Source organism: Parasteatoda tepidariorum, chromosome 3 (genome assembly GCF_043381705.1).
Source record: "Parasteatoda tepidariorum isolate YZ-2023 chromosome 3, CAS_Ptep_4.0, whole genome shotgun sequence".
NCBI classification, from domain to species: Eukaryota; Metazoa; Arthropoda; class Arachnida; order Araneae; family Theridiidae; genus Parasteatoda; species Parasteatoda tepidariorum.
Window position 1 is genome coordinate 1,933,668 of NC_092206.1, and position 16,266 is coordinate 1,949,933.

At 28.0% G+C, this 16,266-nt stretch overlaps 2 protein-coding genes across 2 annotated transcripts in view; one reads left to right on the forward strand and one right to left on the reverse strand.

The window, feature by feature from the left end:
- The window catches only part of LOC107441959 (putative lipid scramblase CLPTM1), a gene marked incomplete at its 5' end in the record, with an annotated part of 49,685 nt that extends 44,812 nt beyond the window's left edge, over window positions 1-4,873 (forward strand). Inside the window, 1 exon segment of the mRNA XM_071178198.1 lies at window positions 681-4,873. Within this exon segment, the coding sequence (XP_071034299.1) occupies window positions 681-844 (164 nt within the window).
- A 2,322-nt stretch (window positions 4,874-7,195) lies between these two features.
- LOC107441960 (uncharacterized) overlaps window positions 7,196-16,266 on the reverse strand; it is a gene marked incomplete at its 5' end in the record, with an annotated part of 14,717 nt that continues 5,646 nt past the window's right edge. The window contains 2 exon segments of the mRNA XM_016055377.3: window positions 7,196-7,394; window positions 10,085-10,217. Of these exon segments, the coding sequence (XP_015910863.1) occupies window positions 10,086-10,217 (132 nt within the window). The 3' untranslated portion in view covers window positions 7,196-7,394; window position 10,085.

The following is a 16,266-nucleotide window of genomic DNA, read 5'->3' on the forward strand; positions in this document are numbered from 1 at the left end:
ATATGACCGGGAGAAGAATTTATTGCTTTATAAGGTTATCGGATCAGAAATGACGATGTAATGAATGTTTAACGTATTGCCTTCGTTTAATTGCACATTTTTGCAAAGACTGTTGCGGAGTTAGTTCAGTAAGAATAACTGAGAAATCAAATTACAAGAAAGTACCTAAAATTTTAGGTTGGCATTTTTGTGTCAAAAACTAAATGTTTTGGTAAATAGCTTATATATTATTTTGATACCTTTACTTCATTTCTAATTAACTGTTAGTTTTTACCCGGAAAAATGTCGAAACAATCAAGACAACACAAGAAATAATGTTAATTAATAAGAATAATTATAGGATATATAGAAATAATAATAATGAGAAGAAATATGTTTGCGGAAAATGTACAATGGAAACATCCTGTATATGTAAAAAATGAATTGAGCAAAGAATTAAAAATTCTTATTGTGTTTGCAATACATAAAAATTGGCAATATACAATTTTGTTTAATTATAATAAAATAATTTCATACATTCAATCAAGAAACATATGGTCCAGTCATTATGGTAGAAATAGCGTTATATTAAGAGTTGGTAGAAATAGGTATATATTAAGAGTTGGCATGTTTAGTGTTAAATGTGTTGTATTTTATTTAAAAATGACTTCAACATTTTAAATATTGATAAAATCTTGCAGATATAGTTTTCTTCATTTATTTGTACCAAAGATGGATCTATCGAGTAGATCCAAAAAGAATGAATGAATTTGGAACAAGTGGAGAAATAGAGACGCAACGCTCCGATGCAAATGGAACAGTTAGCACTATAGCTAAACCCATTGAAGATAAAAAGAAAGACTAAATATATTGTCTTAAAAGATTCCGTTTTTATTATTATTTAAAGGGATGTTGTGATTATGAAAATTGTTTTCAGGAACAATCTGTGTAATATTTCTGTAGCTGTGTACTTTCAAATGTTCAGTAAAAGCTGTGTTATAATAAAATTCGTCTATGAGCATTCTACAACTGTATAGGTTCTATGACTATTTTAATTTAACTTTAAAAACATTTCTTCTAAGCCAAAATTCACATGTAAATGTTTGTGAATTCTTTAATCTGTAAACAGCGTTGCCACTCCGCAAGGAAATAAAAAATCATCTAATGTAACAGGTAAAATGCAAGTAATTTTGATTTTTTTTTTTCCTTTCTGAAAATTACATGTAATTTTCCCTGTATTTTAATCTTTTTTTTTTTCTGAAAAAAGGTGACCACTTAAAGTGCAAACAATGGGATATTTAAGGATGATATTTCAGCTATACCAAACTATTTAATTTACTATAGCATCATTTATGTATAGTAAATAAATTCAGCTGTTTTTTTTTTCTTGAAGTTTTTCCAGCAGTTAAAACTAATAAATATAGTTAACCCAATATTGCTCACAAAAGAGCACAGCAATTGTTGTTTCCTCTTAATATATTGTGTATAATATGTACAGGGAAGACACGTGGCATTTTTTTTCTTTCCAGATTTGCATGGCAACCCTGTTAAAAAAGATTCTTATATATAAATAGTTTTACTTGTTAACCATCAAGAAAGATAATCTAAATAATTTTAATAAGTAAATAAACCATTCAGATGATTTAAAAACAAGAAAATAGTTTATTTTTCAATTGCTATGATCTACCAAAATTTAAAGATTAATTGAACAAGCCCTCGGGTATTATAAAAAAAAGTTATTACATTTTAAGAAAATATATTACATGCATATTGTATTTAGATGAAAGCAATGGTGTATTTGTGAAGGTCAGTCAAACTTGTATAACTCAAAGTGTATAGTATTTCAATTTTTTGATAACTAAAAACAATTTTAAATTCTTAGTCAAGACTCAAGGAATAGAAGAAAACTAATAATTTTCTAGAGAACTGCACTCTTAAATTTCTTTCAATTTTACTATTGTTAATGTGATCCCTTTCATAAGTTTGAAACCTTTTAAAAAATTATGTCAGAATTTTTTTTTTTTTTTAATATTCTTTTCTATGCCTAAAAGCTCTGGAAAAAAAACAGCAAATATTTTTTCATAATTCATTTTCAAAAATATTTTGATAATACGAAAAAGTTAAAAGAAAAGTTTTATTTTTATTCAAGTTTCACAAAATCTTTGTTTTTAAAGAATAATAATAAACTGAAACAAGACAACATGAATTTAATTTTTTGGGTAGTGCTATTTTCAATAACTGTGAATGTTTTGACTTCTGTCACTGTTTTGAGTTATTGAAGTTTCCCTTTTTATTGCAATTTTTCTATTGATTGGTCCTTTAAATTCTTTCTAGGTGGTTTCTTTTCAGAATTATTTAAAAGTATTTATACTGACTAGAGAGTTGCCACTCCACACGGAAAATGCAGGAGATTTAAAAATCGCCTAAAATAAGAGGGAATTTTGTGTTTTTATTTTTAGAAACTGGAAAAATACAGAGAATTTTGCTTCATCTAAAAAAAATGGTAACCATTCAAAGAGCTACCTATGGAATATTTAAGGATATTTCAACTATATTAAACTAATTCATTTACTATAGCGTTATTTGTTTTAAGTTTTTTCAGCAATTGTTATATTTAGCCCTATACAGCTCATAGAAGAGCACAGTGATTGTGATGTATGTTGAGTGAAAACACAGGGAATTGTTTCCATATTTGAGTGGCAATCCTGTACTATAACACAGCTTTTTCTTTTGATACTTGTCAATGTGAATTCTCAATGTTGTAAAGTTTCCATCTGTATAAAATATAGTTAATATTGTCATTTAAATGTTGAGAATAATCGTGAGGTATTTTGTTCCCAAATTGAATTGGTACATTTGTTAGATCAATTTTATACTTTCAAATACATAATCATTTTATTATGAGCATAAGAATTTCTGCAAAATAGTTTGAGTAGGTATTACTTTCATTAATTGTTACTTACTTTTTTGTCAAAGATTTTTATGAAGAAGACCGTTAAATGTTCAGTTTCTTTTCTTATTTTAGAATTTTTTTATGGTTTATTATTATCTATTTTTACTGTGAACAGTCTCATAGTTTGTTTAGAGTTACTTATAGTTATAAATTTTGATTTCTCTAAAAGCTTGACTTTTTTTACACATAATTACTATTCATTAACTTAAATTTTTATATATTTATTTCTTAGCACTGAGGCAGAATCATGTTGATACGGCGACGTCGCAGAACGTAACTGAGTTCTTGCAATAAATTTTTTTTCCCCTGCAGAAATCTTCAAAAGATGCCTTTCTCGCTCATAGGAGAACTGAAAAAAATTATTGAGATTTTTCTATTCTTATTTGAGAATAAAGAAGTAAAAAATTTGGTTTTCTTTTCTGTAGAAATTTTTGTTTTAATTTTTTATGCAGTTATTACTGTTGATTTCCACATAGTTTTTAAAATTCGATATTTATTACAACAACTGAATCTCGAAATAAAAACACTCATTTAGTAGCCCTTGTTTGAAGAGTCCAATTTGCGTGATTTCTTCGGCGATGCTTTTTTTTTTTTCGGTATTCACGATTTTAATGTGATGATGATTTACAAAATGCAAAGAAGGAAATAATTAGTGTGTTTTCCCCCTGCAAAATGCCAGAATATCACCCATAATATTAGAAAAAAAATATATTATATATTTAATTAAAAAATTATTTTATTTGATCCTTAAAAAAATTGTTTTTGAAGTTTCTATTACTTTAATTTAGTAACATATATTTGTTATTTTTAAAAGTATCTCTTACAGAAATATATTAGTATTAGAAAGGTATGTCGCAGAAAGTTCAAAAAAATTCTGCTACAGGGTTGTTTAGTAAAATGAAACTTCTTGTGTCTAAATTTTTAAAAATGTTACATTTGCATTGCTGCCAACTTTACTGGATTTTTCCAGTTTCTCCTAGTCTTTATTCATTTTAGAAAATTCCCTAAAATTGAGTAAGTTTTCAAAAAAAATCCCTATTGAAATAAAATTTTTGCGCAGAATATTGCTTGCTTGAATATTTAAATAAGTATTGCTAATATATAATTAAGCTAGCCTCATTTATAAACATCAGTTTAAATTTTTTTTTGTGCGAAAATATTCAGAACTCCCTTTCTAAAATAATTTAAAAAATCCTAATTATGAATTAAATGCCTATTACTATTCAAAATTATGAGTAAACGTAATTCACAACATTTCAAGCATATTTAATGCCAATCATCATCGGAAAATATTGCAGTTTTTTTATTTTGATGTCTATAAAAATTCCCTATATGTAAAATATTTAGTACATTATGCAACAACTATTATGAAATTTATATCATTTTGTAAAATCTACTGGATTTTTTTCCTGTCTATGTTGGCAGCTATGCATTTGCTATATTGACTAAATCTACTGCCTCAAAATCAATATTTACTTGAATACGTTTCATTTTTAAAGGTTCTGTTTGTTTGATAGTTACCATTTTGTCTTTAAAAAAATTTATTTTTATTTTAATAAATTATATTTTGATTTTAATAGTATTTAAATTTTCTAATATATTTCATTTGATTAGTTACATTAGTTTTTTTATTATTATTATTATTTCATTTAAGTGTAGACTTATGTTCTTTTTTAAGCAAGATAATTTTTTTTTAATTGCATTCGTAGTCAAGATATATTTTTATTCTCTTAATAGAAAATAAAAAAAAGAGTTTATAAATGAAAAAATATACTATTTTCTTTATTTATAATGCTTAAAAGTGATTGTTAGTCTTGTATCTGTAATTATTTATTTGGCTTTAAAAAAAAAAAAAAAAGACCATAAAATGGTACACATTATACAGTTGTTAGCAAATGTTTTTTTCTTTCTTATAAATGAATAAAATGTATTGCATCTCTGCATTAATATTATTTATTCAAGTCTTTTTTTTTCTTTTTCAAGGTTTTTAGGTGTCTACCAATCATTAAAAAGCTGTGTTATGCATCTACATTTCCATACCATATTATTAGACGATAAGATTCTATGTAAAAGTATAATTATCAGGTGATCTTATTGTATACAGCTGTATTGTTTTTACTCAAATGAAACTGGTTTGCATTCGTTTACGCTCCTGTATCAATGGGTTAACATTGTAAATCAATACGTTAAAAATAAATACAAATAGAAAGTACAATACAGAACCCGTTATCCGGAAATCAGAAAACCGGAACGAAATTCAATTAGTTTTCCTGCCATTAAAAAAAAAATTAATTTTTTTTTCCTCATAGGATTTTTCGTTCTTATTTGAAAGATGTTTACCTTACCATCATTTTGGAAATAATCATTAGTGTATTATTTCATCGTTTTTTCTTCTTTTTAAGATAATTTCCAATTTTTTTTTTTTAAGTTGGGTTTAACTATTAAAAAAAACGGCTTTTTGTAGCGATTCAGAAAACCGGAAAAATCAGTTATCCAGAATATCGATGGTCCCGATCGTTCCGGGTAATCGGTTCTCTACTGTATATAAAAAAATCTTCTGAATAAAATCCCATTACATACATGTTTAACTATAAAAGTATTGCCTATAAACTCGTGCAAATCAATGTAATTACTAAAAAAAACTACAGTGTGTCTAATAATTTGATCTAATTATTACATTATAATTATATACCTGATATAATATATCGTCTAATTTAACCAATGGATACATTAACGTAAACAAGTGCAAACTGGTTTCAATCGAATAAAGCTGCATAGTATCACCTGATAATTAAGATTTTACATAGAATCTTAGAATGCGTCTAATAAATTGGCATGGAAATGTAGGTGTATTTAACACTTGGGATTTAAGTTTCATATAATAAAATATTTTGCCAGGACTAAAAATATTCCTCGTAAAATTTTTGCTTTAATCATTTCTTTTTTTCCCCAGGGTTGCCACTCTATATAGGGAAAACAAGAAAAAACTGGAAAATACGAATTTCAAAATCTCCAAAATGAACAAAGAATTTCTTTACAAACCAGGAAAATGCAGGGAATTTGTTTTTTATTTTCGCATTTTAAAAAATGGTGACTACTCAAAGCGCAATCTATGGGATAGTTAAGGAAGATATTAATACAAAAAACTATTTCATATACTATAGCATTATTTAAGTATGTTCAGCTGTTCCTTTTTTACTCCAAGTTTTTCCTTTTCCAGCAATTAAAACTAGTATAGTTAGCCCATACAAGAGTACAGTAATTGTGTACAATACATACAAGGAAAACACAGAGAATTTTTTTACCTTCCAAATTTGAGTGGCAACCCTGTTTCTGCTTTTAAAAAAAGATAATTCCTTCGAAAATCAATTCTACCTTTTAAGACGATTGTTACTTCCCTTGAGGCCTTAGACTGGTCGTCAGTAAAAATTCCCTGGAAAATGTTCGGAGGCTTGAAATGTCTACAAGTTTTTTAATGGCTTTTGTTCATCGGGAAGTTATCGCTTCTTTACTTTCTTAAAACAGCAGCTATGGAGGGGGGGGGGTAGAGTGGTGGAAAAATTTATACAAAAGTAATGCATCATCGTAGTTGGCCAGACAGCCCAATGCCTTCCTCTGAAGATTTCTCCATAACGACTTTGATCATAACTCATTCTCTTTGATTATAATTGCAAGAAAATCAAATGGCCTATCTCAACCGCGGCCTTCCCCGCTTTCTGTTCCAGTGGGTCTAAAAAGCAATATCTATTTTATTGTATTGTCATCACTCATTCAAATCCTGTGGGCATCCTATTCATTCTATTTATTTTTATGTTTTTAATATCAGGTTGTTTATAAATCTTGTACAGCTCAAAGTTATTGTTTTCATTTACACCACAGAGTATACTCCGCAAAATCTTTCTCTGAACTATTGCGATGCAATTTTCCTCCAGTTTTGTCATTGTCCAAGCTTCAGAAGCATATGTCATGAGTTTTGTAAATTAAGAGCTTTGTAATTCAAGAAAGAAACCTAGATCTTAATAAGTCTTCTCATCCTGTAGACAGCCCCAATTGCCAGATAGAATTTACTACAATATTTTCCCCTTAATATTTTTTAATATTTCCATAATGGTTTCTTTTAGAATTACATTTAATTTAGGTTTCAGTTCCGTATAGTTTCCTAACTTAAAAGATTTTAATCTATTTGAAAATCAAAGCAGAAACTAAACTTCTTCTGCTCTATGCCACCTGTAGCCTATTTCGATCGCCAATAGACAACAAAGAGACATTTTACTTATTTTTAATATAAAAAAACGCACAGTTAACTTTAGGTGTACAAGAGTAAAAATGAACATTTAAATATTAAAAAAATGAAAATAAATATACAATGACCAGAAATATATTTAAGTTACAATGAAAGAAAATAAATAAATTTATACATGAAGTGCTTTAAAACTTCCGATTTTTTAACAAGTTGAAATACCTGAAAAATAAAAGAAATTTACTATAATAATTTTAAAAACAACTAAAATATAATTAAAACTGCAGAAGATAGTAAAAAAATATTATTATAAAAGTACAAACAATATAATAGAAAGAAATTATACTGACGCTTAATTTTTTTTTTTGCTTTACTAGGAACTGCATTATTAACAGAAATTAAAGAACATGAAAAACCCTATTAAAAGAATACTAATTTTATTGTAATAAACCGTTATTAAAACAAGCATAAAGTTATGCTAAAATTAAAAATTTATCAAAAAGATAGAAGTCTCAAATTTGGACCATGTGTTCCTTTTCAGATAGACTAAAAAAGTTTTATTTTATAATTATCAAGATTGGCCTGGTTGACAGGACACTGGACTCGCGTTCGTGAGAATTAATAACTATCAGTTCAAATACTTCAAAAATCGCAGAAAAACATTTTTTTTTCTACAACCAAAATCTTAGCACCTAATAGTTTGCATTAATTAATTCTATTCAGCATCAATAAGCAAAATTTTATTGCAAATTTTCATAATGCATAAGATTTGAGTCTCAATCCAAAAGATGAGGCAAAACTGCAGAAACCTTCGAGAAGAAGAAATTAAGAAGATTTGGCATTTAATACATACAAGACCAGGGTTACGAAGATTTGGCATTTAATATATACAGACAGGGTTCCCACACTTTCAACAAAGAAAAAATTAAGCACTTTAAAGGACTTTTTATTTTGAAAAAATTAAGTACTTTTTTGAAAATAACATATGCATATTTTTTCGAATATACATATGCCATCAGTGACAGTGCAAATTATTTACCTTTCAAAAAAAATTAATAAAAACAATTTTATTATAATGTAAGCACTGATATAATTGTATTAATTAACAGGGTTTGCCAAAGAATTACCAGGCAAATTTGCCTATCCATAAGAAATAAAAATAATAGCGTAACAATCTGAAAATTGAAGAAAATTTTACATTGCAACAAAACAAATTATAAATAGTTACCAAATATTTAAATTTCTCGTTAGAAGCAAATCAAGCTTTCTTATTTAGTACCCAGGAAAATTTTTTTAAGTATTTTTAAAAAACACTTGAGGTTTTCACCAAAATACCCCAGGTTTTTGATGAAAAACCTAGGTGGGCTGGGATTTTTCAAACCCTGTTTCTTACAAATCTGTTTCATTTTCAGTATAATCATGAATTTTAAAAAATGCTATGCTTTCTATAAAATTACAGTTACTTATTATACATTGAAATATTATACAAATTTGTTTAATTCAATATTTTAGGAAATAGGTTTAGTTATGGATTCTAGTTCTAATTTTTTTCTGATACTTTTCTTAGCGTTTTAATTCATCCCTATAACAGAGTTGCCACAGGCGACTAAAATGCAACTATTTTCAGCATGAGGCGACTATGGCAACTTTTTTTTGCCTGAAAAGACTAAAAAAGCAACTATTTTTACGAAAAGGAGACTATTAGGATACTTTTCTGTACTCCTAGCAATGTTTTTTAGCATAATTGGGTTGAAAACCTGCAGCCCGCAAAATCTTCTGAAGACACTGAATTTCTTTTCTTAGGAAATGTAAAATAAAAATTTAAAAAAATTAAATAAATAATTAAAACATTAAAAAATAAAAAGTTTTAGATTGCAAATTTGAGTCATAACTTTTTAATGAGTTCAATTTGCATAGATTTAAGTCTATTTCATTTCTCGATCGCCTTTTGAACGGTAATTGCTAAGAAATTCTGCATGATTTTAAAAATCCCTATTTTTAATACAATGCATGAATTTTGAATTTGAGTATCACTTTTCACAATATATATGTACATATATATATTTGCTAAATCAATTATTGATGAAAGGGAAAATTTCTTAGAAAAAGTGTGTGTGTGTTTTTTTTAATGAAAAAGTATTTTTTGAATGAATTCTAGTAATTAAAAGTATTTAATTTTCTGCAAATATACTAATTTTTATATATAAAAATTTAGCGCTAGAACACTAACGTTTACATAAAAATTTTTGTATTTGCCACCAACTTGACGAAATGTATCATGGTATATGACAATTAACAGGGATGAGATTAGCCAAAAGGCAAAAAAGCTGAATTTCCACAATAGTAAATTTTATGCAAGCGCAACCCTTTAATAATAAATTTCAGACAGTTTAAGGTGATAAATAATGTGTTGACATACAATTGGTACTAATCTATTATTATATAAATGATTACATTGATACTTAACATTTAGTGAAAATAAAAATTACCAATTGAAAAAAAAAAGCTGGAAATTATATTTTTCCTCAGTTCACATAAGAGACAATTATTACTTGAAAAACTACCTGGTTTAGCAAATTAAAACTACTGNAAAGAACCAATATATTAATAAAAGCTTTCTTCCCCTTGCCTGTAGCCACCCACACACACATTAATTTTTGTCTCTCTAAAAGGCTTTACCCTCGATGCATGGTCTAATTCTACAACATTTTGTTTTAAAAAATTGAACTGTAAAATTGTTCCTATCAACCATAATGATGCTAAAAAAAATAAAGGAATTTTAAAAACCTTGAACCAAAATGAAGTACTTTTAAGGACCCTTATTTACCAAATTAAAAATTGAGTAATTTTTAAGGACCATGGGAACCCTGAAGACCTTCTGAAAATGAGAGAGCAAGAAATGAATAACTAACCTCAAAAAGCACTTCCAATTAATAATTTGTCATCAGAAGATATGGAGACAAGTCTAGACTTTTCTAGCATATGATGGTGATGGTCATCACTCGTTTTAGAAGGTGTTTCCATGTAACCAGATAGTACAACACTCTAGATAACAATAAACAAAAATTATAATAATTTTTTTTTTTACATTTATTAACTAAAATTTTAAATATTAGTAATGCTTAATATTATCAAAAAACATTATATCCATCATCATCTTCATAGTTAGTCAGACAACCCAATGTGGGCCAATGCCTTCTTCAGAAGATTTCTCCATAACGACTTCCGATTTATCTTTGATTTCCAATTCTTATCACTCATTGCAAGATAATCATCCCATCTCAACAGCTTTCTTGTTTCAATAGGTCTAAAAAGCAATATCTTTTTCTCTGTTTAAATCCTGTGGGTCATCCAATTCATTCTATTTATTTTTATGCATTTAATAATTTTGGGTTGTTTACAAATCTCATACAATTCAAAAGTTAAATCTCCTTCGTCAGTTATTGTTTTTATTTACACCACCTACAGTCTAGCTTTTGCATAGGTATTTATAAATTTATGATATACATTTATTGAACCTAAGAAGCATTGAAGAGATATAATTACTTTAAATACATTAACGTTATCATTGTCAGCAGTTTTTTGCAAATTTTTAGCAAAAATTTTCTTAGGGTGATTTAAATGATCTTCAAAAGTGCTTAAAAAAATAACAACATCATCGAAATAATTAGCTACAAAGGTAACTTTATGGAAGTAGCAAGTTTAGTACAAATTCTTAGCCATAGTGGTTAGTAGCATGTAGTTTCTTTGTAGGATACATTTGAATTTGGATATAATGTAGGGATATTTATCTCAGAAAAATGGATGAAATAGTTTGGGAAAAATTGATTTATTATGTAAAACTTAAATTGAACATGGCCACATTCCAAAGTTATGAAAATAAAGAAATCATTCTCCTCACATCAAGAATATTTTGTATTCAACAGTTGGCCAATAATTCGAAATTGAAAGTAAATGAATTGCTCCCAATCGACAGTTAGGAGTATGGGAAGAGATAACATAACCAAAAATAAACCCAACTTCCCATAATTAATATTAAATTCGAAAATAATTTGGATTATATTAGGATTGTTGGTAGGAATTTTGACTTATCTAGGAAAATTGTTCATTTTGTCACTGATAATAATTATAATTTGGACTAACTGACTTGGCTGTCGTGTTTTACAATTTTGACACCGATTATTTATTTTCCACTCAATTTTGAATCTTTTTGTTTGTTTTTATTTAGTGGTAAAACAGTGGGAACTTTAATAATTAGTTTTAGAAACAATTGCAAGCCATTCAATAAGGGTTTTGGCTTTTTTTTCAAAATCATAAAGGTCTTAATCTGGGGGGTAATCCTTTGCACATACTCTCAATTATATGTTTGTTAATGAAGGCAGTTACAGTTAGTAAATTTGAGTTGAGGCATCTGACTGGCAGATCAATCATGTGATTCTCATTTAGAAAGTCAGAAATACAATTCTAACAGAAAACAACAAAAAAAATAAGACGTGTGTTAGCAGGACAGCACTTCATCAAGGGACACATTGTCTACCAGCACACTGGAGCCTTTCTGTAGTCAGTGGTGAAATCAAAAACTGACAGTGCCCCGAGATCCCATAATGGAAAAACTAATAAGAAAAAGCAATTAGAAAAATTCAAATGTATAAATGTAAAGAAAAATTGATGACAAACAATCACTATTTAAAAGTACATAGAGTAAGTCTTGATAATGATTTAAAAGTACACAGAGAAGACTTAATAAAGAGACATCCACACATAAGAAAAATAAATAAAGTTACAGTTATAATAGCCACATCAAAATAAAATATAAACTGCCAATTCATTAAGAAAACTTCAGAAATAAATCAAGTGCTGATCCCTTTTTGAAAATCTTGAAAAATAAAACAAAAAAAACATTCAATGAGTAAAATTTTTAAAAAAGTGCTGCGACCTATATGCTTCAGGAACATAAAACCCTAAATTTCACCGCAGAAACCTATTTATGTGGGCTTCAATTTTGGCTGATTTAATTGAACGTTTGAGTCAGAATATCATAATTACAAAAATTAAAGGAAAATTATTATCCTCAAATGTAATATTACAAAGATGAGCAAGAAGCATTTTGTATGTCACCAAAAATATTATTGCAAACCATTTATTTAAACTTTGTGGCATGCCATATATCAGGGGACTCAACAGTGGTAATTCCCACCTGCACATTGTTATTCCGGTATCAAAAAGGCAAATATGTTGTTCACTCTTTCATGGGCATCATATTTGGTGAGACAACATTTCTCCCACAGACAGCACAGAGAAGAAAAGGAAAAAAAATATCCATGCCTTGTCCAGGATTCGAACCCAGGACCTTTCTGATGCTTTTTCAAAAAATTAATGTCTTTAAAATTTTAGATCATTGATAGTTTCACAACATGAAATTCTAAATAAATTATATGCAGCATAATTTAAATTAATTCCTTATAAATTTACTTTTATCTCCAATTAACATTTATTATTCTACCAGAAAAAATATTTACAAATGAAAGTGATGCTAGTTGTTCTAGTTGTAATATTTTTAAATAAAATATACAAGAATTTTTAGAATAAATGTGATCGATGATTTCTTGAAACTTCTGGACCTTAGATTTCCGAAAATATCCCAATATCGAAAATATCCTAATCCATCTGACTGCCTCTAGAGCAAATCTCATGTGCTTACAGTGTTTGTGGGAGGGTGACATGTCACCTAATAATAATATATAAATATGAACAGCGACCGCAGAAGAATATATGTGTGTGTAACAAACGAAACAACCTCCGTGTAAGAAAACCAACAAAAGGCCAATAGATGTCACTCACCCTGTAATTAAACTGTTTTGATGTAAAAAAAAAGAGAGAGTTGGAAAAGCAAACCCGCGTGGTTCAAAAATGAGTGTGTGACTCATCAGTCTACGTAACTCATGTCTAGTTTCTGTTAAATATTGAAGTATCATCCTTATTGGTTTTTCCATTGTTTTAATTGTATTAATTACATTGTACGTAAATATACATTATATATAAATATACATATTTATATACACATACAGTGGTGGCCAAAAGTGTGGACACTTTTTGAAAGTTTCACGTTTTTCAACTTTGTGTGCTTGTAGAATATATTAATTTTCACTTAAATACAAATGTTTATGTATCAAATTGAAGGTAATTTAATGTAAAATTTAATAATAAATACAGTATTACAAAAAAAGTTATAACACTAATAATAAGAACTATCTTAGATTTGCATTTCTTTAAAGTGATACTTACACAATCAATACTTAGTAGGATAACCCTTATTTTTTAAGACAGCTTCACAGCGTCTTTTCATCGAGTGAACGAGTGTTTGGAGTTCATCTTTCGTAATCACATGGTGCCAAGAATCAATTATAGCTTCACTTAGTTGTCTTTTATTGGATGGGCGTTTTTTTCGTACGAGAATTTTCAAACGTCGCCACAAATTTTCAATTGGATTGAGATCAGGGCTGTTTCCTGGCCATGGTAATATATCTATGCCTTTATTTTGAAAACATACTTTGCATACTTTTGCTGTGTGGCATGGAGCTGAATCCTGCTGAAAAATAAATGGTGCGTTGTTGGAGAAGAGATCCCTGATGGAAGGTATCAATCACTTGAATTCGGCCCACACCATCTGCAGACATACATGCCCAAATCATGACATTTGTTGGATTTTTTGTAGTTGCTTCAATGCAATCAGGATGAAGCGCTTCGCCTACTCTACGTCTCACGTATTTTCTATCATCACTTCCAAAGAGCGATACTTTACTCTCATCACTCCAGATTACTTGCTTCCATTGATTTTCTGACCATTAAATGTGTTCTTTTGCCCACTTAACTCATTTTCCACGTTGCTTTTGATTTAAATATGTTTTTTTCCCTCAGAATTCTAGCTTGTAGTTCAAATCCTGATAACCTTCTTCTTATTGCTCTTGAACTTACTGCAATACCCGCTTCTTCCAACCTTAACCATTAACCGATAAATGCTCTTTTAGGGGCATAGGCGCGTGGTTAAATGTTGGTGTCAGTGTGCAATACCCGCTGCACTCATATCACATCGAATGGCATCTGATGAAATTTTTCTATCTTGAAGGCATAGCCATTTCATTTTTCTATCGGCAGTAGCACTTGTGAATTAGCCCCCCGCCTGATTTGGCTTTATTTTCCACTGATTTCGTTTTTTCATAATGTAAACAGAACTTACGTACATCAGAACAAGTCACTGAACCACCAACTTGTCTTGCAATTTCAGCATAAGAGAGGCCATTTTCTCTCAATATGACAATTCGGCTTCTTTTTGTAGATGTCCAGTTAGTTCTTCTTGTTGATGACATTGTTTAAAATTTGTTTAATTAAAAAAAGGGACTTCAAATATTCAAAAACAGCAATACTCTATTTAATTGTACTAGTATGCATCATAATATTTCCACAACAATAATAACCTAAACTATAGTTACAGTCATTTGATTGGTCCTAAGAACAGAGTTTGTAATTGGCTAGTACGTTTTTATTACAAAACAAGTCGTTATTCAAGACGATTTGTGTTTGTTCTACTAAAATGAGCATAACTGTTTTTGTAATATAGATATTTTAATTCTGTTTCTGTTATTAAATTTTACATAAAATTACCTTCAATTTGATATACAAACGTTTGTATTTAAGTGAAAATTAATATATTCTACAAGCACACAAAATTGAAAAATTCAAAAAATGTCCACACTTTTGGCCACCACTGTATATATATATATATATATATATATACATACATAGAGCACTATAAATAAACACAAAAAGGATATAAAGAGAAAAATGAAAATTAATAAGTTTTATTCACTGTGCATAATCTGCAAGTATATAGAACTAAATATTTTGAAATATTTTTTGAACTTACACATACACACAGACATATTTAGCACAATAAAGACAAAAAGAAAAGGGAGAAAAACAAAGAAAATTAATAAGTTTTATTAACTGCGCATAAGCTTCTAGCATATAGAACTCATAAAATAAGTTAAAATATTGAGAAAATATGGTAAATAATAAAAAATAATGACAAGAAAAGAAAAATTATTAAAAGTATTTAAAAAAATTATTTTTTATTTATCTAAAAAGAAAAAAAATTAAAAATCCGGAAATCAAAATAAAGAAAATATATTATCTCTTCATCAGCTAACACGATTATATCCACAAAAAAGAGTACTTTCTAATATTGTATCAATATAGCCATAGCAAAATATATCCATACAATAGTGTGAGGAGCACTCAAGAAAATTTAAACGAAAATAGAACATATTAAGTAAAATATATATATATGAAATAAAACATATCAAGCAAAAAACAGAAAATAAAATGTAAAGAAATTACAAAACAAAACATGAAAGGAAATCTATATAGCGATGAGCAAATTAAAGTAAACATACGCGTACTGAAATCTCTTTAAGAATGATTTAAAATATTTTCTTAACAAGATTGCAAGATTACAAAATATGAAAACAGAAGCATAAATAAAGTGATATCTTATGGCACATTCTACTGCAACACGGTAACTTAATGAGTTCTATTTTCGTTAAAATTTTTTTTAATGCTCCTCACACTATTGTATTAATATATTTTGCTTTGGCTATAATGATACAATATTAGAAAGCACTCCTTTTTGCGGATATAATCGTGTGAGCTGATGAAGAGATTATATTATATCCTTTCTTTATTTTGTTTTCCAAATTTTTAATTCTTAGATAAATAAAAAATATTTTTTAAATACTTTTAAAAAATAATTTTATTAATTTTTCTTCTCTTGTCATTATTTTTTATTATTTTCCATATTTTCTCAATATTTTAACTTTTATAAAATGTGAAGGGGCAGACCTTCTAAAACCCTTTAAAGATTGGAAGCGCGAAGTCCCTCTTCACTGTTAGCCCGATTTCAGACCTTAATATTGACCTATAATATTTAAGTTGGACCACATATTATATTACAGGGTAATAGTGTACCCTACCATGGGAAATAATTATAGGTCAATTAGGGGGTACACAGCGTGACCCTAAAGTTTACTATGTATGC